Raw genomic sequence first — 27,195 nt, forward strand, 5'->3', positions numbered from 1 at the left:
GACAATAATTGTTTAGATCCCCGTCGCATGGGAAGGGCAAAGTTACTACAATAGTCTCTACTTCAAATAGGTGAACACTTGTACAGTACCCAGCTTCATCCTTGGTTTGGTAGATATCAAATTAGCTAACAGTTAGTCTGTTGGTTATTATTTTAGTTAGTAGTTTATTCGTAACAGAAAGTAACATGATCGGTCTATAGTCTTTTAGTTCCCCTTTTTCTTCTTTTCTAAACAATAATAGCGTGATTGCTTTATTGCAACAATGTTGTTTGTAAATAACTGTATTGTTTATTAAGATATGCAGAACTTCTCTTGTAACTTTCTTACTACTTTTAATCACTTTGATTGTATAACAACCTCTTCCTGGTGATTTGTTAATTTCTATTTCTGTAAGTTTTTTTTATTTCTTAAAAACAAAACAGTGAATTAAAATCTCTATTGAGACAAGTTTTTAAATTTAATGTTTTATTTTAAATTTAGCTATTATTAGATTAAGGAAAGCCTTTTGCATAATTCTTTAAAATGAGAAAAAGTAATATATTCATCCTTTTCAACTCCAGCTTCGAGCATCATTCCCTCAACTTCAGCATCAGTTGCAGGTTCTCCTATCTTGCTTAGGGCCACCTTAAGATCCGCTGCAGTTATTTGACCTAAAATTTTAATTACTTTTTAAACAAAAGCCTTTATTTTAAAAAATATACTATTATATAGGTGTAATAGTGAAGTGTCTAATAAACTTATGGCAACGACTGAGCCAGTTTATTAATTCAAACGAGTGTAAAATAAACTTTACGTACTATACTTTATGAATGAAGTGCGAGAAAAAATGGCCAAAAAGTAGGAAAAGAACATACTGTGAATATTAATCGAAAATTCTTATATTTGTTTCGTAGACCTTAAATTTCTGGTCAAATTTAATCAGTAAACGCTTTCATGTTTTTCCAAATACTTTTCCAATTTTGTGAGACATCCCAATTATTTCTGTGTGGTCGTTTCTCACAATCCTTTTTAATAACCACTTTACATATTTTTACAATAATAAAAAAATTCCGTTAGCTCTAGATATTTCCTTTGACATATTCTAAATAATAATCTTCAAGATGTCACGATGAGTACCACTATCTTTCGACCACCCCAGTCTGAATTTAACCTTTATCGAATATAATCCTAAAAATTATTAAAAAATTTTTTTTTCTAAGTATATAGTGCAGTCATTGAAGCGAAAAATACGGTCTTACCTCCGAATTTTTTTACTGTGAACCGATTTGCATGAAATTTTGGTATTAGGCTCATCTTACCCTTAACTTCAAAAGTGAAAATCATCTGAACTCCGTCTATTATTTTTAAGGGGTGTGAATAACCCCCTAATGGAAAAATTGACATTGAGCCATTTTATCGCTAGAAAACATGTCTAATAGTAAGTGGTGAAATTGTAAAGTGTTTTCTAACACAATTACCTCATATTAAAATCATTTTCAACCCACTGAAAATCTTACAACCCTTACAAACAACCCCTAAATTAAAAAAATCACATAAAAATACTTTGGTATGACATAAAAAGATGTAAGTATAGAGTAAGTAATATTTTATGTTCTCTATAATAATTATCAAATTCTTAAGAGCGTAGGCGCAAAATTTCGGGCCAATGCTTTTTAAATGCATTCATGTTTTTCGAATCCTTAAAAAACTAATAAGTATTTTTGAAAAATTTAAACGCAGAATGAAAGAATACATTATTAGTTATTACTAAGGGCCGAAAGTCCCTGAAAACTTCCATAATGTTTATTTTAATAAGTTAAAGGGGTGAAAAAAAAGAGAAAATTTAGTGTGACTTTTAATTTTAAATATCTCATTCAAAAAAACTTTTTTTTTATTCTAAGGGACTTTCGGCCCTCGGCGATAATGTAATCTTCCATTCTGCGTTAAAATTTTTTAAACATACTTATTAGTTTTTTAAGGATCTCAGGATCCTTAAATTCCTTAGGATCCTCAAGATTTAAGTCAGTTTTCTCAGGATTCGAAAAAAATGATTGCATTTAAAAGGCATTGGCCCGAAATTTTGCACCTCTGCTCTTTTCAACCCTTGGAAACTACCCCTTGATAAAAATTTTAAATTTTTTTTTTGATGAAATGAAAAGGATTTAAATATTATTCCATACTCTCGAAAATGATTATAATAATATTAAGCTTTTCTACCCTTAAAACTGCTCCTAAATTAAAACAGTAAATTATATGATTACATATAATATATAAAAATAATTTAATTTAGAGTAAAAAATTGCCATTTATTGAATAAAATATTTACAAATTATATAAAATTGTACTATTATTATTAAAATATAATATTTTTCATGACTCAATGTCGGAGTCGCTGTCACATATACACATTACAATAGTTTTGGGTCTCTATTATACTGCGTACTTTCACATTGCTCCAAATATTCACACTCCGAAATTTTCAGTTACTAAGTAGAAAAAAAATATGATAGATAGATATGATAGAATTTATAAAAAACCATTGTAATGGTAATTAAGAGGGCTACAACATCCTTTATTGCATTATATAGTAAAAAACCTTTTTCTAAAACGGTGAATGGTTAAAGAGCTTAAGAGAGGCTGTGATTGCGCTGCCTCGCGCTCTTTAAACAATAATATCTCCGTCAATTTTTGGTTGACAGAAAAAAACAGAAATCAAAATTGTTTGTCAAAAAGATACCTACATTTTTTATCCGTGCACTTTTATACGTATCTGTCGTCATTTTTGAAATATTATGAAAAAAAGGTGATTTTTTTAAAAATTTGAATTTTTTTTTAATCGTGACTTTTTTGAAAAATATGTGTCCTGAAGCACCCAAACTGATACAATCTATCAAACTCTTCATAATAAAGTTAATTTTAGGCGGAATACGATTAATTTTAATTTTGGTGGAAATGGCACTTATGAAACCCATTGATTTAAAAGAAAAAACATTAGATGCTTCTCTTATTTGCAATACAGGTCACTTATTTTACGTGGAAACGATTTCTAATAGTGCTCATTTTAAAGCTTATTTCAAGCGCTACAAAACAATATTTTATTAGAATGCCTAAAATGCATTGAATCTGCTCGCCGCTAGATGACATTGGCCACATCGATTAAATTTCAGACAAAATAAAAAACGGCTTCGATCTTTAATATTTAGCTTAATATTGCACTTAGAATACTTTATAAACCAAATTGTTTATTTTTTTACCTGCTACAATTTCGTTTTTTATAAAATTTTCGATAAAACGTATATTTTTGGAGATATTTGCAAAAAAAAACGTGAAAAACGTGAAAAAATTGCGAATTTTCAATTGCCAATAACTTGAAAGGTATTGGATTTTTAGAAAAACTGTATAGATAATTTTTTGCTTAAAATTAGGCTATATATCGATATCCGAGGATATTTTGAAAAAAAAATTCACCTTCGAGAAGGAGTGGCAACCACCCCCAGGTTGGTTGCGGAGTTCAAATCATTTTCACTTTTAAAGTTAAGGGTAAGATGAACCTATTTCCAAAATTGTATGCAATTCGGTTCACAGTAAAAAAATTTGGAGAAATAATGCTTCAATGACTGCACTAATACAAGCCAAGTTTGCATCATTTTTCTGTCTGCCTCTAAAGATGCAACCACGACCGTCACTGTTTGTCCACCACCTGTGTTTGTCGAGATACCTCTTATTTTAAATTGAATACAAAAGTTTATAATTGTCTTATATATTACCTCTTTTTTATTTTTGTATTTCTCGATTTTTGCCCATAAGGTATCTTATTGTTACTACTTACAGGGTATTAATTACGACTGGAAACTTGACAAATCTAAGCTGCTAGTTATAGTTGTAATTTCAGCTAGTAATCGATCAATATTTGCCGCCAATAATGTTCTTAATTTCGACTGGTTATTTGCCAAAGCAAGCAAGCAAGCAATTTAATTAAACCCAGCCTGTGAGAAATTTTCACCCCTAAGAATTACGTTCGGGTGTAACAATTCATTGAAGCGAGGTGTATTAACTCGAGTAAAAACAGGAGTCACTTCATCGCGCTCCAATGCTCTTCATGTGGAGATCCTGGGTAATAAAACCCCAACATGGTTTCCTAACCGAATTCAAAACTCAGGACAGCGCATTGTCGCTATATTCCTGTTATCTTAATGTGGCTTTTTCGAGAACTAAAATTGCTTACTTGGGCCTCAAGTCTCCGCTCTGAGCTAGGCTCAGTTCGGCGACTTGGTGCTCAAGGGGTTGGGCCCTACATACCTGAGTTTTTAGTGGTTTTTGTTAATATTTTTTTGTGGCTTGCGCCGGTTTTTGTTAGTAGTTTTTTTGATTTTTTTGGTGGCCGAAGCCGTTTTTTGTTGTTTTTTGGATTTTTTCTGTAGGATGCCTGAAACATAAAATCAGAATTAGTGCATATTAATATAATAAATTATCTACATAAAATTTACTGGGTCCACGCTGTACGTTGCGATTGTTCACGAGGGTTATGAGCTACGAACTATCTTCATTGTGCGTTGTTGTTGTTTTTTGAAGTGTTTTCTCTCTGGTGTTTGGTTTTCTCTCTGGTGTGATTGTTGATTTTCTCCCTAGTATTATGATTTTATTCTACTATTTGTTGTTTGGGTCTTTTGTGCTTCCATCTGTGGAAAGCGTCGTACCTCAATATCTCTCGCAATATGTGGCTGGGGTGGTTCTCTATCTCCGCGAACTTTATCCTAGCTTTTTCTTTCATTGTGTCGGTCACTCTGATTTGTTGTAGTTCTCTAAAGAGGACTCTTTCTGCTACGTATCTCGGTACGTTGACTGCTTCTCTTAGGCTGTTGTTATGTGCCGCTTGTATTTTCTTTTTTGATGTATTGCATATGCGTCTCCATGCGAGAGATGCATATGTTAGTATAGGAAGAATTATACTATTTATTAATCTTATTTTTTATTTTCCAAATCTCGACCCACAATATTGTTCGGTGCAACAGGATTTCTTTTTAGATTTTAACAAAGTTTAAATTCCTGGTCATTTGAGGACCCTTAATTTGAGATTGAGTAATATTTGCGCAGTACACAGGTATTTCCCCATTCCATTTTAAAAAAGTAGTTATTGTCAACTACAAAACTAGACTTAATTACTTATACAATATTTAATAAACTTAAGTTATATTGAATTTGGACAGTACTTTGATACTATTGATAATTTTTTATTCTTAATATTTAATGATGAATAGATGTGACAAGCATTAACTAAATATTTTTTTTTTCTCTTTATATACATATAAAACTTTGCTTTTTTTTATTGAACGTTTATTTATTGAAATACGGGTAGTCCGTTTCAAATAAAACTTAGAGCAGTTTAAAATTATCTTCATTCAGAGATGGAAGACCCTGGTGCATTCCATTGTGAGCTATTTTCCTTTTTGAGTTTTTTTTTGAGCTTAGCAGTAAGTAACAGTTGAAAATCCCTAGTGTGTATTGTCCTGAAACGATGTATGGCTACATTAGCTCCTCAATACGTGTAGGGCACTATGACTAAAAAACTTTCTTGAGTCTGAAGTGAGTTCTGAAAATCTGATACGTCCTTACGTACTATAAAATAAGGTTGCATATTCCGCAATCGTTTTAGTTTGCACGTAAATTTAGTTAGTTGTTTTTCAAGTGTCTATTCGCATTGAGCACGTGTTATAGCTCTTCAGATTGTGGTTGTTTTTTATTCGTTTTTTCGTAATTCTTTTATTTTGGCTGTATGAACTTTGTGGTAATATAAATATAGATCAAACCAATTTATATTTTTACAAGTAATTTCTTCAAAATTCGCCTCTTTTTACGGTTGTATCAGATCTGATACATTGCGTTTTTACAAAGTCATTATGGATAGTAAAAGAGCTTTGTCGGAGCGTGAATTAGAGGAGTTGGAAGCAATTTTTTGGAACAGTGATGACGATTTGGACAATAGCGACTCTGGAGAATGTTTTAGAGATAAGAACAACTTAAATCCCGTCATCATCCTGATGACAATATTGATATTCAAAGCTTACCAGTAGAGTTTGAAGATGGGGTTACTGTCACAGAGTTTTCAGACCAACAAATAGAACCTATTGAGGAGTCAACTATCGTCGATGTTGATGTGGAGGTTGAACCAATCACTACTCGAATCAAAAATGCATTGTGAAAGAAAAAAAACCTATCAATTGATGAATTTGCGCAGACTTTTAGAGGATATGTCAACATTTCTAATGCTTTAATAGATTTGTCAACACCCTAAGCTTTTTTCAAGTACTTTTTTGACAATGAGTTGATCGAAAAAATTGTATCAGAGTCCAATCCATATGTTAATCAAAAGAATTCGAGTAAACCTGCTGGACTGACCACCGTAGATATAAATCAATACCTAGGAATTTGCATCTATATGTCCCTTGTTCACATGCCTAATTGTCAAAGTTATTAGTCCAATTCCCTAGGCTATCCGCAAGTAAAAAACGTAATGAGTGAGAAAAGATTTAAATTTATCAGGAAATGTATATATTTCAACGACAATACGAGTTGGGATCAAAATGATGAGGATCAAGATCGTCTTCATAAATTACGGTCTCTTGTCGATCATTTAAATAACAAATTCCAAAGTATACCATTGGAACAAAAGCTTTCAGTAGATGAGCAAATGTGCGCCACAAAAGGAAGGCACTATATTAAACAATACATGCCTGCTAAACCCCACAAGTGCGGATACAAACTTTTCATTTTATGCAGTGTTAGTGGATATTCTTACAATTTTGAAATATACACTGGTACAGAAAACGATAGAAGGAATCGTTGGATAAATGAACCAAACCTAGGAGCAAGTGCCAATGTAGTTGTCAGATTATCTAGGATTATCCCGGAAAATCAGAATTATTATTATACTTCATTGCCTCTACTCCATTATTTTGCTAACAAAGGTATATATTCCCTAGGCACTGTTAGACGAAACCGTATTCCAAACTATGAGTTACCATTAGAAGATGAAGCAAAAAAAATGGATCGTGGGACTTCAGTTGAGTATGTGTGTGACTTTGAAAGCTTGGAAATATTGTCAGTGGCCTGGAGAGACAAAAAAACTGTTTGTTTGTTGTCAACATATGCTGGAGAATTGTCAAAAGGAAATGTTGAAAGGTTTGGTAGAAAAAGAAAGCAAAAAATCAACATTGAATGCCCTAAGTTAGTTCAGCAATATAACAAACATATGGGATCGGTGGACCTAATGGATAGCCTGATTTGTCGCTACAAAATCAAAATTAAATAAAAAAGTGGTATATGAGGTTATTCTATTATCTTCTTGATATGACGCTTGTAAATTCGTGGCTTCTTTACCGTCGATATTCCAGAGAAAAGAAGGTAGAGAAATGTATGAAACTTGCCGAATTTCGGGCTGAAGTGACATATTGCTTATGCAACGTTGGAAGTATTTGTTTACTGAAGAGAGAAAGGCCATCAGATCTTGAAAAAGAAATAGCAAAAAAAAGAAAAGGTCAGCAACAACAACGTATGTTCCTCCAAGAGACGTAAGGCTTGATGGTCACTCACACTGGTCATTGTACAAAAACACAAGACAGAGATGCAAGATGCCAAATTGTACTTCTTTTTCGTATATTCAATGTTCATAATGTGGACTATATCTTTGCCTGAACAAAAATAATAATTGTTTTCATAAATTCCATTCAATTTAGATATTTATTTATTATAAGATATTATACTTATCAATAATCTATTAAAATTTGTTTTGTAAAAATTTCCGCTATGTATATTATATGATACAACAAGATTTTTCAAAAAATTAATGTTTTTTTAAAAGCTAGATTTTTTTACTATTTTTAGGCATAACTTTATACCTTAATGCAATTAAAAATATTTTTTTTATTACAATACAAAAAATCGCGCATTATAGGGTAAAGAACATGGATGTTTGGAGTGCTGAGAACTGGCCCAATAGATATTTAAAGTCGTTTTATTTGTATGATCATTCAAATCAAGAGTCTTCTTATTATTCTTATAGTGACTATCCTTTTCGTATTGCCAACAGCATGGCTATCCTAACTTTGCTTGCAGCTATTCAAAATAGTCCGATTATAAAAAGATTATTTAAAAATCCTTTATAGAAGGTATATAATTAAAACACCCTATCGGGCTACATCACAGAACGTTTTTGGAGTTAATATTCCATCATCAGTGTATCTAGATTTTCATGTTTTGAGCCACTAAATACTTGGGGAAAATCCCGTTAAATGTTGTTAAATTGAATTAAAGTTACATTATTTGATCTTATATAGTAGGATGTTTAAGTTACAACAGGAATTGAATATGGCATCGCATTGATAACATTGGAATATTATTTCCGAAAACGTTCTGTGATGTAGCGTGATAGGGAGTTTTAATTATACGAGGCATGTTTTTTAAGTAAGTACCGTTTTGCGATTCTGCCGCCGCAGCGCTACGGTCGGCGTTCCGCGCATGAGCGCTGGTTACCTACATCTCTTGTCTACGCACTGACGCCATTACAGTCTGATTATTCATTGTATACTTGTTTACTCCAGCCTTTAAGATGCCTCCAATAATCGTGAGTCACGCTGATTGTGAAGTACGGGCTGTTATACGATTTCTTAGTGCTAGAGGCATAAAACCGATCGATATTCATCGTGAGATCGTTGACGTTTACAGACAAAACATTATGAGTAATGGAATGGTAAGGAAATGGGTAAAAGCATTTAAAGATAGCCGCACAAATGTGCATGATGAAGAACAGAGTGGGCGTCCTTCGGTCGTTAATGAAAATTTGGTGCAGAAAGTGGACGAAAAGGTGAGAGAAAACAGACGCTTTACAATTTCATCATTGTCCGACTGCTTTCCTTAGTATTCTCGTAGTGTTTTGTATCGCATTGTTACCGAGAACTTGAATTATCGGAAATTGTGTTCACGTTGGGTACCAAAAATGTTGACGGATTTTCACAAAACCCAACGTTTAGGTAGTGCATTGACTTTCCTTGAGCGGTACCACAGTGAAGGTGAAGATTTTTAAGACCAAATTGTTACTGGTGACGAAACGTGGGTGACCTACGTCACACCAGAATCGAAACAACAATCCATGGAATGGCGACATTCATCATCACCCAAAAGAGTGAAGTTTAAGCAAACAATTTCTGCCCGGAAAATCATGTGTACAGTTTTTTGGGACAGAAAAGAAGTACTGCTAGTGGAGTTTCTGCCTCGTAATGAGACAATCAATGCAGCGTCTTATTGTGAGACATTGAAAAATCTGCGTCGTGCAATCCAGAACAAAAGACGAGGCAAGGGTATCGTTTCGCTGCATGACAATGCCCGTCCACATGTGGCTAATCAGACCAAAGATCTCATCAAATCATTTAAATGGGAAACTCTAGATCATCCTCCATACAGCCCTGATTTGGCGCCCAGCGACTATCATTTGTTCCAGCACTTGAAGAAACACCTGGGCGGTCAGCGCCTTCAAGACGATAACGAAGTCAAAACATTTGTGATGCAGTGGTTAACAAGTCAGGCGGCAGAATTTTATCAGGAGGATATTCAAAAACTGGTGCCACGTTATGACAAGTGCCTCAATAGTCACGGAAATTATGTAGAAAAGTAGATTAAGGTACAGGCTTTCATGTAAAAATAAAACTATTGCCATATCTTTGCACGTCTTTTTTTAATTCCAAAACAGTACTTACTTAAAAAACACCTCGTATACCTTTTATTAAGGATTTTTAAGTAAATTTTTTATGATATATAGTATACAGGAACTTAGTTTCCTTGTGAGTCCGATTATAGACGTATTAAACTACTTTTTCAGGTTTTGAAGCCAGGATATTGTTCTTCTGCTCCTTAGTCTTCTCTTTCCATATCTAACCCTGAAGAATGAGTTGCAACAAGCCATATCTCTGTACATTCCTCACAATATGGCCAATATATTCAAATTTGTTCTTTTTGATTGTGTTATATACATTGAGATGTATCTATGAAATTCTTAAGATACGTCCGTAACACAACTATTCGAAGCCTTTCTTATATACTATACTTTCTTAAAGAAACTTCAAAAAGTGTCCAGTCCTCTACTTTATACAATAACGTAGAAAATACATACCATCTAATGATAGAGACTGTGGCAGTAAATTGTAAATCGTGACTTAAGAACAAAGACTTCATCTTTACGAACGTTGATCTTGATTTTCCTATACGTTGTTTTATTTCAGTAGAGTGTTCTCGTTGGCTGTTTATATTAACATCAAGGTATGTGCAGCTTTTTACCTGGTCCATTGGTTGTTCGTACGTACAAAAGCTATGTATTAAATATTTTGCTCTTACTGACTAACGTGTACATTGTTTTTTTTTAGTATTGAGATCAAGTCTCAAGTAAGCTCTAGTAAGCTATCTACAGAAACTACTGCGCCTGTAATTTACCCAGTGATTGCTCGAAGATATGTTTAGGGACAGAATGTACCTACGTCTCACTTCTCTATCTGTGGAGATTGCCTCTGTTAACTGTTCGTCTACTTTAATGTTGGCAGTTAGGTTGTAATATAAACTATATATGATTATTAAGTCTCTATCATCTAAGCATGCTGCTTTGACATATCTGCAGCCCTGCGGAAGCACTTGTATAACGACTAAAGCCTCTCAGATGCCTAAGACATCGCGGAGTCCAAATTGTGTTCACGACACTTGTTCTTCGCACATTTTTAATATATTCTGCTATGTTTTCCATTTTGTCTTCTGTTAATCCATAAGTTTTAGTAATTTGTCCCAAATTTTGTCAGGCCCTAGAGCTTTACCATCTTTAGCTTTTTTAATAGCTAATGTTACCTTATTTGATGGTAATCAGGAGTCCTGTTTGGCATTCTCTATCCTCAGTGGTATTCTGCCTTTTATTTGCAAAAGTTATTTCTACATACTTCTTCCAAGTGTATAGTTTCTTTTTCACACTTAATAGTGGTTTGTCTTGGTTATCTGCCAAACAGCAACCAATTTAGCAATTTGATTCAACTCAGCCTATGAGACTTGTTTATTCCTTAGAAATACGTTCGAGTGTAACAATTCCTTTAAGCAAGTGGTTTTAATTCGTGTAAAAGAGGAATCACTCTACCGCGCTTCAATGATCCACACCATTTCTTTTTTCCCTATAGCACTCTGATGCGTAATAGGTGTACGCTATCCGTCAAATACTCTTCACGTAGTAGTCCTGGGTCAAAGAACTTTAACTTAATACTCTAATCCTTTAGTGATTTGTCCGCGTAACTAAAACTGTTTGCTTGGGCTAGACCCAGTTCACTGACTTGGAGCTAAAGCCTTTTTGTTGGTTTGCCCTGGTTTTTGTTAGTATTTTTTTTATTCTTTTGGTGGCTAAAGCCGTTTTTTGTGATTTTTTTGTAGGATATCTTGAAATAAAAAGTCTTTAAGACATATAAAAATCGTTTTAACTGGGTCCTACTCAGTGTTGCATTTTTCCACGTTGTTAGAGTTACGAATTAGCATCCTTTATTTCTTATTTATTTTATTTTCAGTCTTGTATATTTATTTATTTATTTTTCACACCGGGATTTATTTTTATCTTATTCCACTATTTGTCGGTTCGCACGTTTGTGCTTCCATCGGTGGAAGACGTCATATCTCATTGTCTCTCGCAGTATGGAACTTGGATGAATATTCCGTTCAGGGAATTTTATCCTGGCTTTTTCCTTCATTATTCCGGTCACCATAACTTGTTTCATTTTCCTGAGTAAAAATCGTTCTGCTACGTAGGGTACGTTCACTACTTCTCTTAGGCTGCTGTTATGTGTCGCTTGTATTCTATGCTTTGTTGTATTACAGATGTGTCCAAATGAAAGAGATGCATATGTTAGTATTTGTAGAATAATACAGTTTATTAGCCTTATTTTTGTTTTAGTTCTTAGTCTGGTTTTTCTACCTGCGAGTCCTCTTATTGATGTTTTTGCCATGTAGGTTTTTGGTAGTGTGGCATCTAAGTGTTTTTTGAAGGTTATACCTTTATGTATAATGACTCTCAGGTATTTGCTTCGTTTTTCCACTGAATGGGGTTGTTCCTCTGATTTTTTCATCTTTTTAATAGCACCGCTTTCGTTTTTTCTGAGTTTAAGGCGATTTTCCATTTACTACTCCATCCTTTATGTTATTTAACGCTGTTTACAGGTTGCTATATCTGCATTTTGGTATTTGACCTATTACTCTGTTATCGGTATAAAGGCTTAATAAAGTTCCTAATATTCTTGAAACGTCGGCGGTGTATATTGTGTACACCAGAGTTGACAGGACCGCTTCCTTTAGCACTCACGCCTCCAGGGTTCCAGGTTCGGACAGAACTTGTCCTATTCGAACTCTAAAGCTCCGGTTGCTCTAGTACGAAGAGATTAGTCTTGTCATTGTTCCAAATTAATCAGAGTCTCTCATTTTGTAAATAAGTTCTTTATGCCAGACTCTACCGAAAGCATCTGAGAAACAACCTTCACTTCTAGGCTTATTTAAGCCTATAGTATATTTAACTTTTTTGTGCATATTGTATGTGTATATCAAGAGTCGTCAGACTCTAATTGAAATTAAATGATGCTTAAAATTATCATATTAATATTTACATTTTATTATTATGTCCATTATAACGGCAGTCAGGAACACATACATATCGAGAACGTGAGTCATGTTGTCAGAATTCTCTAAATACTTCAACTACAAATATAATAAATATACAAATAAAACTGTTCAAATGTGTTTTACAAGTTAATCATTAATTAGTTGACCATAACAGACAAGGCAAAAAACTCGCATTCATTCAAAAAACATGTTTGTCATAATAACTTATATAAGATACCGCAAACTAAGGTTCAAAAGGTTTTTTTAACCTTCGGAGTACCAAGACTGGGTCAAGCGTGACCCGAAATTCACTTATTTCTTAATATTTCCTGAAATAATTTTTTTACAAATCCTATTGATCGTAAGTGCTCCTTATCTGTTTCAATCTATTTTTTCGTGTATCATTCGTGAACATGCAAATTACAGTTTTTCCTCTACGTAAAATCTATGATGCCGGGTCAGACCTGACCCGTTCTTGGGATTTCGAAGGATTTTTCAATATGTTTATAGGTACACGTAAAACGCAGCCATCTCTGTTTACCAGTGAACGTATTCAAGGCCAAATGATTATGTTTGTAGAAATATTAGTCGATAGAAGTTAACCTTGGAAGTAAATGTAGTGTTTACTAGGCATATTCTACAAGAAAGTCCGAGACGAGAGGTCCAACTTTGGTGTAAAGCGGTATTTCACGTTTGTTTATAAATTTAAATCAAGCATCGATCTTGAAGTGTGCAGTATTATATCAAAATGTGGAAAAAGAATAAACCTTTGGGTGAAGCTGAGTTGTATGCCTTACTCCTATCAGATAGTGAAGAAGATGGCCTTGCAGAGCTTGATGAAAGCAATAGTGAAGTGAGTGATAATGACGGTTGTGAGCCAGAAGCACATGAAGGTAATTTATCAATTACTGAACTCGAGAACGAGGAAGTTTTAGCGACAACTTCTGAAAATATAGATAGTGAAAGATCTAACGTATCTGATGTTTTGTGCGAAGGACGAACATGGCGTTATTTAGCTCCAAAAAAGGGCAAGACATTGGCATGTAATTTATTACAGAAAAACGTAGGTCTAACTAAGAAAAGTCAAAATATTGAGACATGCATGGATGCCTTTAATTTATTTTTTTCTGATAGTATTATGTCAATGATTCTCGAGTATACCAATAAGAGAGCTATTGAGTTCATAGCTGCGTATAACAGTAAGAACGAGGAAAACATGAAGGATTGGATTGAAGTTGATCTAGTCGAACTGCGTGCTTTCTTTGGTATACTTATATTATGTGGAAGGTTCAGAGAGTCCCATGAGAAAGTGCAGAATTTATGGTCCAATACAAATAATGCATTTACGCGTCCTATTTATAAAGCATCTCTAAGCCGGAATAGATTTTTAAGTATTTTGAAGTATATTCGCTTTGATAATTTGGATACGACAGCAGAAAGAAGAAAACGAGATAAATTAGCTCCTATTCGAGAAATCGCTGATCTATTTGCCCAAAATTGTAGGGAATCATATGAACCATCTGCTTTTGGTACTATCGACGAGCAGCTTATTGATTTTAGGGGACGTTGTCCATTTCGGATTTATATACCAAGTAAACCGAAGAAATATGGTATAAAGGCTTGGACCCTATGTGACGCTGAAAATTTTTATTGCTGTAACTTTGAGATATATACTGGAAAGATTGGTGATCAATGTGAACGTAACCAAGGCCCAAGAGTTGTCAAAACACTTGCAGAACATTGGTATAGGTCTGGTCGAAATATTACAACTGATAATTTTTTTACCGACATTGCTTTATCTGAAGAACTCTTATCCAAAAATTTAACTCTTTTGGATACTATCAGAAAAAATAGGAAGAGTTTACCCAAATCATTGCTTGAAATGACAGATCGCTCACTGTATTCTTCAAAATTTTTGTTCCCTAAAAACATTACCTTAGTTTTATATGTAACCAAGCCTAACAAGTTAGTTGTATTGTTATCGACCTTACACAATGAACATGAAATTTCTGATGAAAACCAAAAGTTTAAACCAAGGATTATTTTGGATTACAACAAAACCAAAAGTGGAGTCGATATTTTAGATAAATTGATTCGAGAGTACACATGTAAAAGAGCAACAAGAAGATGGCCCTTACGTATATTTTTCAACTTTTTGGATATTGCGTGCTACAATGCTTTCGTTCTATGGAATACGAAAAATCCTGAATGGAATAACCAAGTAAATATAAAACATCGCAGAAAACTATTTCTGGAGGAGCTTGGAAAACAATTAACCTCACCCAATATAAAACGAAGAGCGGAAGCAATACAAGAAGAACCCACCGGATACCATAAATCCGTAATCGCTGCAATAGAGACCACCGGTGTTAGTGTAAAAAAGCAAATAGAAGTGCCGCAATCTGCAACAAAACGAGGTCGTTGTTATTCTTGTAGGGGTAGTGACAATAAATATTCAAAACGGTGTGACATGTGTAAAAGATTTATTTGTAATACTCATTCAAAACGCGAAGAAGTACATATTGTCAAAATTAAATGCAACTCTTGCCAAAAAGACCAGGATGGTGAACCATCTTAAAAATTTAAATACAAAAATTTAGTATTATAATTATTTTGTTTCTTTGTTTTTTGTTAAATTAAAGATACTGTATAACAATACTGACTATTTAAAACATCCTTATAAATAAAATGAGAATGGGTCACGCTTGACCCATCATGGTAATCTAAGTAAGTCAAATAATCTTGGTACTCCGAAGGTTAAACAAATTGTGTCAATAAATTTTTTCAGCGTGTACAATTTTTTTTTATTTTTTGGATCATTCCAAACAAAATATATAGGTCTCTTGTATTTTTTTATAAACTTGATCGTTTTCGGGTTATAAAGAATTCAAAAATTGAAAAAATCAAAAATTACTATTTACAAGGCTCAAAAAGTGGAACAATTTGTAATTTCCTTATAGGGGGTTAAAAGGGGGGACTAAACAATTACTGAGCTTGAGGATAGAGTAAGCAAATAAATTGAAACGTTTGCGGGTGGCTACTCGTGTTTTGGTTGGAGAGCTGAGTCGTGGATAAGGATTCTTTTATTTGGGGAGGACTAACCACAAAAAAGAAATTAAATGATACGTACAGATATCCCCTGGGCAACACTACATGAGAAGATTCTTAAACTATTTAAAATAGAAAGCCGTTTAAAAGAATCCTCTTGGTACTTAGAAAAAAGGTTTTTCTTTTCTAAAAAAATTTAATGATGAATATCTTTAAAAAAAATTTTAAACTTATGGTTTAAAAAGACACATTACATATTTATTTTTATTTCACACAAAGTGTTATTAGAAAATAAAAATATCTAAATTGATCAACAAACCCTACATTGAATTGGACCTTCTAACAAAACAGAATTAAAACTATGTTTATATATCAAATGACAGAAACGATATACTAACTGTCATATGTCGAAATAAACTTACAAACTTTCTGAATTATTAATTATTTATCAAAAGTTAATTTTATTTAAACGAAACTAAAATATGACAATTAGCTGATACCACTGGCTGAATGTTTCTTTTTAAGTTATTAAAAAAGTTTGTTACCTTACATTTAACTAAAAAACATTGTTCCACACAAACTTCAAACTATCAGATCCGACCAATGGGAGACACAAAATGAAAACTGGACAAATACCATAACTGGGCTTCCGGTTATCCTGGATGACAACAATATGGGTTAAAGTCGGCTGCCCATTTTTCATAAAACCATGTAGGCTCACTTAGCCCCAGAAACGCTGTTATCAAAATCCCTTGGCGCGGAATACAGCAACACACCGGTGATTATGTCATTTTATAAAGACTACCAAATAGCATTTTGGGATTAAATCACCTCCTTCTAACCAAAACTCATGGAATTAAACGAAAATTTTCTGATTTTAAAAACTTTCTGCCAAAACCATGTTTTCCCGTTCATACCCCAAATTATTCTTTTCACTTCTACCGCCACACTATACTCGACTGCACACTAACCTCGGTTGTCAAAACTTATCTGTATCTCCCCATACTAGTTTTTACTTCGCAGTCAATCTGGATTTCTGCCTTTGTTGAGAACCTATTGAAATTAAAATGCGTTTAAAACTACATATCACTACACTTAGATAAACAAGTCAGGTCTCTGTGACGTATTAGCCAGCGGTCCTTAAGTAAACAAACTTCAGATCGTTGATGGATACCAGCCAGGGGCGTATCAAATAAATTCTTTTATTTTTTCATATATTTAAATATTCCATACTTAAAGGGAAAAGATCATGCTACAAAACACAGGTAAAAATATTATTTTTAAATTCACCCAGGACCAAAATTTACGGTTCAAACCTTGTTCTATCATTTGCTGATCGGTATTTTGCGCTTATTTAATTTTAGAACATTGTTTTTTAATGTTTTATAAATTATAAAGCACTTATGACAAGTCGGGCGCAGAGATGCGGCGTGTATAAGAGAGAGAAGCACGATCTATCTCACAAATTCTTGCTAATTTGAATGCTCATTGAACAAATAAGAGCCCGCTTTGCCACACGCGCTTCATTAATAGTTAAAAAAGAATGTTTTGAAATAAAATAAGCACATAATTTTCATCGGGATGTATTGAAGAAGGTTTAAACTTGACTTTAGGCACTTGACGATTTAAAAAAAATAATATTTAAAAAAAATTATTGGAAAAATCCCAGTAGTTGGCTGTATAGGATCGTTTAAAAAACTTATACAGAAGTAAAACACTTTACATGTTTATTTAGGTATCAAACATATAATTAAAACTTTTTTAAAAAGTGTCGTCAAAATTTATACAGGGTTATAACGTGACGTTTTCGATCTAGATCAGATCATTCATCCTCAGTGCCTTCTTTTGTAATTGAAGCTAACACTAAAATTGTAGCTGTGACATCAATATATAGTTTTACATTGTTCCAAATTTAAATGTTTCTTTGCTCGACTTGAACACGTGATTCTTGTCAGTTAAAACGACACAGACCAACTGGCTGAGGTGACAGGAAATATTTTATATACATATTTATTTTTCATATTGTTTATCATAATGATTCAAAAATCTAAGAAAAATTATCTGGGCCAAAAAGTTTATTGCTACAATTTTTTTTAAAAAAATTGTTTAAAAAAAATTTAACAAATCGACCTCTTGAACCTTATTTTGAGGTATTTCAGGAAAGTAATCATTTAGAACAATATCATGGGAATATTTTTCCGAACGAACTCAAGCTTTTCATCTTGCCTATGTCAGATAAATAGATTTTTGGAATCAATTTTACTAATAAATAGAAATAGAATATTGTTACCGTTAGAGTATTATTTACAAATAAATTAAACAACTACACAAACCTTGACCTCTGACATCAAACATGTTAAACATGCGCCGCATTTCATCTTCTTTAGCGATATGTATTTCGTATTTTTTCATCATTATTAGAAACTCTCCAAAATCGATCATACCATTCTGGTCAAGATCCACTTCATCAAACATAATCTGAAGATCTTTTCTAATAAAAATAAAGAGATACAAAGGTTACAAGTATACGCTATATACGATTTAACATTAGTTTAGATATTCAGTAATATCTTAAAGAATAAAAAACATTGAAAATATTTTACTCGCTTCAACATAGGGTTGAAATGATTTTTATTGATGAATTTTTTTTGACATCCAAATTAATGTTACTCATAGGATGTTATTGATTTACTGTCAAAGTTCTCCAAAGCAGGTTGGGTGACAAATAAAAGAAAAAATGACCAGTGAGTAGTAAATAAGGAAGCAAATCAGGAATTTGGAGAAAATTTTTTGCAGGGTTTACCAACTCCATACGAAGCAGACCGTTGTCTGTGGTCTTAACAGTGGTTTATTTTGAGATAATATATAAAATTTTGGGCATAAGGACATGAGAGTGGATGGGTATGTTTGCATGTTTAAAAAGAGGGCATGAGTGTATGTGGGGAGAGTTTGAATGTGTATGTATGTGTGTTTAGTAATTCGTTGATTTTTATTTTATATTTCAGCTGAACAGATAATATGTCTGAACCTAATTCCAAAAAGATGAAGAGTTCAAAGCGGTACAAATCAAGAAGATTAAAAGATATGGTATGAAGAGTTGTCGAGTGGCAAAGAAAGGGCTGTGAAAGAGGTTTCATCAGAAGAAGATGAAAATATGTCAGACCTAGAGACTTTATTGGACTAAGAAAACTGCACTATATTTATTACTTGGCTACATTTAAAACGACCAAATGAGAAAAAAAAACAATACGGAATTTATCAACACGTATCCGTTCTCATAATATTATAAAGCACTTTTCTGGTTCCAAAGGTGAAATAATAACTATTTCGACAAATAGATATATTGAAAAAGTCAAAAATAGGTTCCAAAGAGATAGAGATGCAATATTAAAGGATGATAGGGGAATTCGCGTATTTATTGGCATTTATAGATTTTTAGTAAGCTGCTTCAGATTTGGTAATATCGGATAATAAACTAGAACTAAAGGTAATAGATAAACTAGAACAAATAAGGGAAATATTTGTAATATTTGGTCTTTGAAATATTTGTAGCTAATTTCCAAAAAAATTTCAGTGCAAGTAAATTCTTGACTGTAGACTAACAGCTATTTATTTTTAGGGGCCGCTGAAGCTTTAAACAATATATATCTGCTAAGCCTGCCGGATATGGAATCAAGATGTTCGCATTAGTGGATGCAAAGACCTTATTCTTCTTCTTCTTCTTCTCGTGCCACTCCTAGCGGAGATTGGAAATCATCATGGCCACTGCGACTTTGTTAGCAGCGCGCCTAAAAAGTTCAATCGAACTACACCCGAACCATTCACGTAGATTACGAAGCCACGATATTTTTCTTCTTCCCACACTTCTTTTGCCCTTAATTTTGCCCTGCATGATATTTCTTAAAAGTTCGTACTTTTCACCTCTCACAATGTGCCCCAAGTATTCCATCTTTCTAGTTTTTATCTCATTTAGAATTTCGCATCTTTTGTCTAAAGTTTGGAGTACTTGCGTGTTACTGACGCGGTCCATCCATGATATTCTGAGAATGCGCCTATAGCACCACATCTCGAAAGCTTCGATGTTTTTTGTGGTCAACTGTTTTAGTGTCCAAGCCTCTACTCCATACAACAGGGTAGAAAAGACATAACACCGCAGCATTCGTATTCGTAACTTTATATTGATATCACGATTGCAAAAGAGTTTGCGCATTCTATTAAAGACTGATCTAGCGATTTCTATTCTACATCTAATCTCTTTTGTTTGATCAGTATCGTCTGTGATCCAAGCACCTAGATATTTATAACAGGACACACGCTCAATCGTTGTATTGTCTATTACAGGATTAGCTCTGATGTTCTTTGATTTCGTGATTACCATAAATTTAGTTTTTTTCAAATTAATTTTCAAGCCGTAACTGTTACAGTATATATTGAGACTTTGAACGAGATGTTGTAGTTCTACTAGCGTTCCCGTTAGGAGAACCGTATCGTCAGCATACTTTATATTGTTGATCGTCTCACCATTTATTATCAGACCAAGTTCTTCTTCCTCGAGTGATTGTTCACAAATACCTTCACTATACAGATTAAATAAAAGTGGCGACAAGATGCATCCCTGCCGGACTCCTCGACGGATTTGAATTTTTTTCTGTTAGCCTACCCTCAACCTTCACATTTGCTGTTTGATTCCAATATAGGTTGCATATAATTCGAATATCTCGGCTGTCTATATTTTTCTTTATTAGAATTTGTCTTAGTGGTTCATGTTGTACTTTGTTAAAGGCCTTTTCAAAATCAATAATGTAATCTTGTATTTGCCTTTTTTGGCAGTAGTATAAAGGTCGAACGGAGCGATTCCCTAGGTATTATTCCAGTTCTATATATTGTGTTAAATAGATCTAGGAGTATTTTAATAGATTCATCGTCCATAAGTTTGAGCAGTTCTACGGGAATTTCATCAGGACCGGGGGCCTTACCACTTTTCGCTTGTTTGATTGCATAATCTATTTCTTCTCTGATTATATCAGGCCCTGTATCATCTGTATATTCGTTTGAGATTTCTTGTCTATCTTTGTCATCAAAAAGTTGTGATATGTATTCTGTCCATCGATTCATTTTTTGTTGTAAATCTGTTATGAGTAAACCATCTGTATCTTTGATCTGTCCTGTCTGTGTTGTTCTTCTCCTTCCTGTCATTTCTTTAATCTTTTTGTGTACATTAAAAAAGTCATATTTTCGCTCCAGTTGTTCCAACTCCTGGCATTGCTCACTTAGCCATCTTTCTCTAGCTTCTCTTATTTTCTTTTTTATCAGTTTATCTGTTTCTTTATATCTTATCGGATTATTTGTTTTGTGTACCCTTCTTTCACACATCAACTGTAGTATTTCCTCATTCATCCATTCTTTATGTTTCCTTTCTTTCGGTGTTAAATTTTCTCTCCCTGCCAGCATTACGGCATGTTTAATATTCTCCCATTTTTGGTCTATGTTATCAGTATTTCTATTCAGTTTCTCTATATTTTGTAAATTTTCTTTGATGTTCACTATTGTTTTCTCTTTTATATGTTGTTCACTCAGTCTTTTCACGTCAATTTGTTTCTGTATGTGTTTTTGAATGATCTTTAGTTTTATTCTTAATGTGACTACTACAGGATTGTGATCCGAGCCTATATCTGCTCCTGGGTAGGTTTTGGTTGAAAGTATAGAGTTGCGGAATCTTTGTCTAACAAGGACAAAGTCAATTTGATTTCTGACTACTCTACCTTTGGTGTCACTCGGAGATTTCCATGTGTACAGTCGTCTGTTAGGTAACTTGAAAAGAGTGTTAGCAACTACTAACTCCTCCGCTTGACAAAATTGTACCATACGGTCTCCTCGTTCGTTTTGTTCTCCTAATCCATAGTCACCCACGTAACCGTCCACACATCCATGTCCAATTTTGGCATTAAAAATCGCCCATTACTACTGTAGTGTGATGTTTCTTCATTGATTTTAGAATTTGTTCCAGATCGTAGTAGAAACTTTCAATTTCATCATCATCTTTATCAGCCGTAGGAGCATATACTTGTATAATATTTATAATTTGTTTATTTGACTGAAGTTGTAGTGCCTATCAGAGAAGGGAGTAAAGCTTGTTACACAGTTACTGATTTTCTTTGATACCAAGACAGCGACACCGTAACGATGAGTTGAACTGATGGTGCCTGAATAATAAAGTGTTCCACTATTATTCGTGCATTTTCCTGATCCTGGCCACTGTACATCACTTATACCTAGGACATCAATTTTAAGGTTTTCCATTTCAAGGGCTACATTAGTTAATTTACCTGCTGCAAAGAGGCTTCTTACATTCCACGTCGCTATTCTTAACATCTTAAGGTGATTGACATTACTTACACAGGGATTTCGCTGGTTCACGACCTGAGAGGCCCTATGGTCTGTCTGTGGTTTTCCTCTCCTGCCGGATCTTGGGTTCCGAGGTCCATGATCAGTAACATGAGTGATTGATGTGACATTTGCCATCATGATTATACTAGGGAATCTTAAAGATCATTAATACAGTGGTTTCCCGTTGCCTTCTGTATCCTTACGCCGTTGACCATTCCTTGATTCATCCGCCTTCGAGACAGATTTCTCTGTCTCAGGACAAAAGAGTGCCCTACCACTTACCCACTCTTCCGCCCGAAGCCGTTGGTAGGTAAGTGGGGGATTGCTTATACCGGCAATCGCTCGGTGGAATTGTCGCCATATCTGGCTACCCTCACTTAGTTCCTTGTACATATTTAATATCGAAACCCATTGAAACACACCTCGAAGTACCATACAAGCTAACTAATTCTTTTGGCGATATGGTTCCGAGGTAAGTACACCCTGTAGAAGAAACAAAACGCAACATAACTGGGGACAATTGGTTTACGAGTGTGCCACTAACAAAAAAACTATTGGAAGAAAAAAAAACTAACTTACATCGGTCCAATGAAAAAGAATTAACGCGAAATACCATCAGAGTTCTTACCTAAGAAAATAGAGAAGAGCGATCTTCACTTTTTGGTTTTCAGAAAAATTTCACCTAGGTTTCCTATTGTTCTAAAAAGATATAGCTGTCCTATTAATTTCTTCTAGGCACAATGATAATGCAATTGACCCGGAAAGGGTTGATGAGACGAAACCCGAAGTCGTCACCTTCTACAGGCATAATATTGTGGGTGTAGATAGTTAAACAAATGTGTGAAAAATACACTGTAGTAAAAAACACAAATCGGTAGGCCATGGTCATTATGTTATGATCTGTTTAAAATATCTGCGATAAATGCCCGCTGTATACATAAATCTAATAACATAAATAAAAAAGTTTCAAGAAGCGACTTCATTGACAACTTAGCATGGGAACTAATCCAACCCCAAATTGAATAAAGATCAACTATACCTTCTCTGCCAAGAGAACTTAGACGACGAGCTCAAGTACTGCTCGGAGTTCAAGAACTCGTACCCCCCCCCCCTCTAATATTTCAACAAATTACGTGAGACCAGAAGATCATGCCAAAAATTTGACGGACTAAAATTAAGCCTATGTTACCATTTAATAGTTTTGTTATTTGTTTACTTTTCTGTTCTATTCTTTATTATTCATCACTATTGGTCATTTTATAAGTTTAGAAATATAAATATTTGTCTTTTTTGCTAAATTGAGTTTATTTTTGTGACCATTTTCATTTACTTGCGAATAAAGTCAAAAAAAAACAAGCTAAGGAACAAAACATATCTAATATTATAGTACAGACATAAATAAACATCTTTTTAACCATTATATTTGTTAAATTTGTTTGTAGACAATTTCAATTGCTTAATAAAAATAAGTTTTAAGTTTTGAACTATGTTCTTTTTATGTTATTTAATTCTTGAGGTCCAAAAGATGCCAACTTATACCGACCGATTAGTCTACCCCCAGTCATTTCTAAGGTTTCTGAAAAACTTTTGTTGAGAAAAATCAAACCAATATTGGACAAAAAAATATCTTATACCGTACCATCAATACGGATTTCGTAACCAACATGCTACACTAGAACAAGTTCACAAATTATACACAACAATAACAAATAGTCTCAAAAATAAGCAATACTGTACTGCAGCCTTTTTAGATGCCTCTAAAAGGTGCCTCTCAAGCTTTTGAAAAGGCGTGGCACACAGGATTTCTGTATAAGTATTCTGTACAAAGAAAAACCTACTTCAAACTGCTTAAATTGTACCTTACAGAAAGAAGATATCGAGTAAGGTATAGTAAAGTCTTTACAAAACTTTACCACATCAAATCTGATGTACCTCAGGGTACTGTGCTCGGACTGATCTTGTATCTGATATATACGGTTGACTTACCAACAAGCAATAACTTAACGCTAGCAACATTTGCTTCCAACATCTTATAGTAATCCAGCAATAGCATCAGGAATACTGCAACTACATCTAAACAAAACTAATGAATGGCATTAACTCTGGAGAATTACTTAAAGTAAATCTTTAAAAATCTAAACATGTTACATTTACTCTGAGAAGAAGTATACGTCCACAAGTTAATCTCGATGGACATTCTTTACTCCAAAAAGACTACGTAAAATATCTAGGCATTCATCTGTATAAACGATTAACATGGACCAAACACATATGGGCGAAAACACAATGTTATACAGAGAACTTTACTGGATGCTTGGAAAAAATTCACACAAATCGATCGATAACAAGCTACTAATATACAAAGTAATAATAAAACCCGTTTCGTCATGTGGTTCGCAGCTCTGGGGATCTAATGTTATAAAAATACAAAGATTTCAATGTAAAACTCGAAGAACAATCGCTAGTGCCCGTTGGTATATCCAGAATGACGGATTACATGGAGATCTGCAGGTACTAACAGTATTTGAAGAGTGCAAAAGAATTTCTGAACAATATCAACACAGGTTATGATCCCTTGGACATTCCAAATCATTCCTCATAGTGCCTACATTGGTGAAAGCTACGCCTTCAACAGCGCCCAGCTATTGTGATCTTTGCCGCTTTTAGTATTCGTGTTCGCGTATCTATGTATGTGCGCATCCTACCGGTAAACAAGCCAATAATTTGTGTTCTGATGCTTTGGTTATTGGACCTTACATTTCTCTGACATTGCTAAAACTAATAATTTTACTTATTGTTTTTATTGTGAAACAGATTGTAAAAAATCTTAGATGTTAATAAAAAAAAGTTCTTGAGGTACCTTACTTTGACATTGGCATGTCAATTCGTTTCATTATATTTGCAAGCTCTTTTATTGATATTTTGCCATCTTTGTTTTCATCGAATAAATTAAACGATTCTTCTAACTCTTGCAGTTCCTGCTTGTAAAACGTTAACCTTATCACATTTTTGTCCTTAGAATATTTTCCCCCCATAAAATAATAAATTTATGTTTCTTGATTACACTTCAAATTTTTGTCAGCCTTTTTGTCAGATTCGTTTTGTCAGTTATCCGATAACGGATTGTGGTCTTTTTTTATTTTCATATAACTCCTTGCATTTGACTATCCAGTTAGCTGTCTCATTAATTATGCTTTATTATTATGTCAAAAAAATTAAGATATTTATATATGTCCTATTTTATATTCTTCTTCTTTCTTAGTTTAGTAGTCTACCCTACCTGGCCAGAGAAGGCGTATGTTGTTTTGTATATTCCAAAACACAGCTATTTGAAACTTTATTTTTATTCGTAGTTCATCTACTCGACTTCACAGTCATATTCGTTATAAAGCAAATTACTGAGAAATGGCTAGAGTTAAATAGACCAGCATTTTTGTGTCTGGTTGACATAAATAAAGCGTTTGACAGAGTAGGACTCAAAGATGTCATTTGTCTTCTATAGGTATAAGAGAGAAATTCTCCTAAATATTATAAAAACTATCGAAAACATCTACCAAAACAACAAAATAGAAGTTAGAATAGATGGACAACTTACAGAACCTATAGATATAGGCAGCGGAATAAGACATATGAGGGTGGATAAAATTCAGTAAAAACCTGGCAAACAATTTATATTTTCAGTTACAAGCAGACCACAGTAAAATTGTAAAAAGAGATTTTTTATCACCTTAAATATTAACCCATCAGAATTATTGACTTCTCATACGGAGGGTGTAATTTATCTATGGTTAAGGGGTGAATAATTACTAATAGTGTGGTAATAACTTCGTAAAAACCTACAGAAGATATATTTTCTCTCTCTCTCCCTCTCTTGAGAATAAAAATGTTCCTTTTTTGTATTTAATATTATATATATTATATATATATATATATATATGTATATATATATATATATATATATATATATATATATATATATATATATTAGAAGTGATTATTTATATATAATATATATAATTTAATATGTAATAATATTATTATTTATGTGATATGTTTTGTATTATTTAAAATTAAACGTTTATAATTATTTTAGGCTTTTGTATTTCAAAATAATCACTGTTTTACCAAGAACTGTCAATTTTGAAATCCATTAGTGTCATGTCTAATTGGCAAATCCTTTACGTGTTTGGTTCATACGCTGGTGGTTGTGAGTTCGAATCCCAATTATGAATTTATTTTTTTATTTTTGAAATATTTAAAAACCTCACGTTAATCTTATTAAATATATGTAATATACGCAAAAAACATAATTTAAAATAAAATGAAAATTTACAACATAATCCTGTTTTTTTATTTTTATCTTCGTAAAGTAAGTTATGTATATTTCCAGTTTTAAATACTTATGAATATTACATTGTAATTTATATTGTATTATTATATTGAATTATGTTGCAGTGTATTTATTGTATTGTAATTTTTATATTAATAACAAAATAAACAATGAATTTTACTGCAGAGTATGTGTAATTTTTTTTTTGCATTTAACTCCTTTTATATTTATATATATACCCGGTATTTAGGCGTTCCACGCCCTTCCGGTAGGGATCTATGGAGGAGTATCACCTAGCCGCAAGCCCTTATCTCTTGCCGTACTGCTCCACCATAGGCCGATCAGATACCAGCATATTCTAGAGCATATTTCTTTAACTCCTTTTATACATATATAAAAATAAAAATATATATTTTCATTAAAATATTGATACAATCCTTCATTTACTATACTCCTATTACAGGTACAAAATTTACCGACACGAGTAAAGACTCTCATAAATCAGGGATCGGAAATACTTTTACCCATTACTGTGTCAGAAGTAAGATCAGCTTTAAAGGAAATGAAGAACCATCGATCGCCTGGTGACGATGGACTCGTTATTGAGGCAATAAAAGCAGGAGGAGAAATTCTATTAAAATCAGTAAGCGAACTGTTTAATAAATGCTTACATGCGGGTACGATTCCTAAAGACTGGAACAATGCAGTGATAGTCTTGTTACACAAAAAAGGTGATATTACTAAATTAGAAAATTATAGGCCCATCAGCCTCTTGACACGTATGTATAAAC

At 33.3% G+C, this 27,195-nt stretch overlaps 1 protein-coding gene across 5 annotated transcripts; it reads right to left on the reverse strand.

Annotated features, from left to right (window-relative positions):
• Positions 1 to 458: 458 nt before the first annotated feature.
• Positions 459 to 25,232, reverse strand: LOC140442781 (neo-calmodulin-like). 5 transcript variants are annotated; one of them, XR_011951140.1, is made up of 5 exons: positions 24,935 to 25,232; positions 18,021 to 18,178; positions 16,233 to 16,740; positions 15,770 to 15,873; positions 459 to 650 (listed from the first exon to the last, which is right to left on the reverse strand). XR_011951140.1 is itself a non-coding variant. In XM_072533755.1 (4 exons), the coding sequence occupies exons 2-4, from the start codon at positions 18,063 to 18,065 to the stop codon at positions 487 to 489; spliced, it is 336 nt and encodes a 111-aa protein (XP_072389856.1). In that variant the 5' UTR covers positions 18,066 to 18,178; positions 24,940 to 25,228; the 3' UTR covers positions 459 to 486. The 5 variants fall into 5 exon arrangements, 3 of the variants coding, with proteins under 3 accessions (XP_072389856.1, XP_072389855.1, XP_072389854.1); XM_072533755.1 differs by lacking the exons at positions 15,770 to 15,873; positions 16,233 to 16,740 and adding an exon at positions 4,279 to 4,405 and having other exon boundaries at positions 24,940 to 25,228; XM_072533754.1 differs by lacking the exons at positions 15,770 to 15,873; positions 16,233 to 16,740 and adding an exon at positions 4,279 to 4,405 and having other exon boundaries at positions 24,935 to 25,227.
• Between the last annotated feature and the right edge of the window lie 1,963 nt (positions 25,233 to 27,195).

Source organism: Diabrotica undecimpunctata, chromosome 6 (genome assembly GCF_040954645.1).
Source record: "Diabrotica undecimpunctata isolate CICGRU chromosome 6, icDiaUnde3, whole genome shotgun sequence".
Taxonomy (NCBI): Eukaryota; Metazoa; Arthropoda; class Insecta; order Coleoptera; family Chrysomelidae; genus Diabrotica; species Diabrotica undecimpunctata.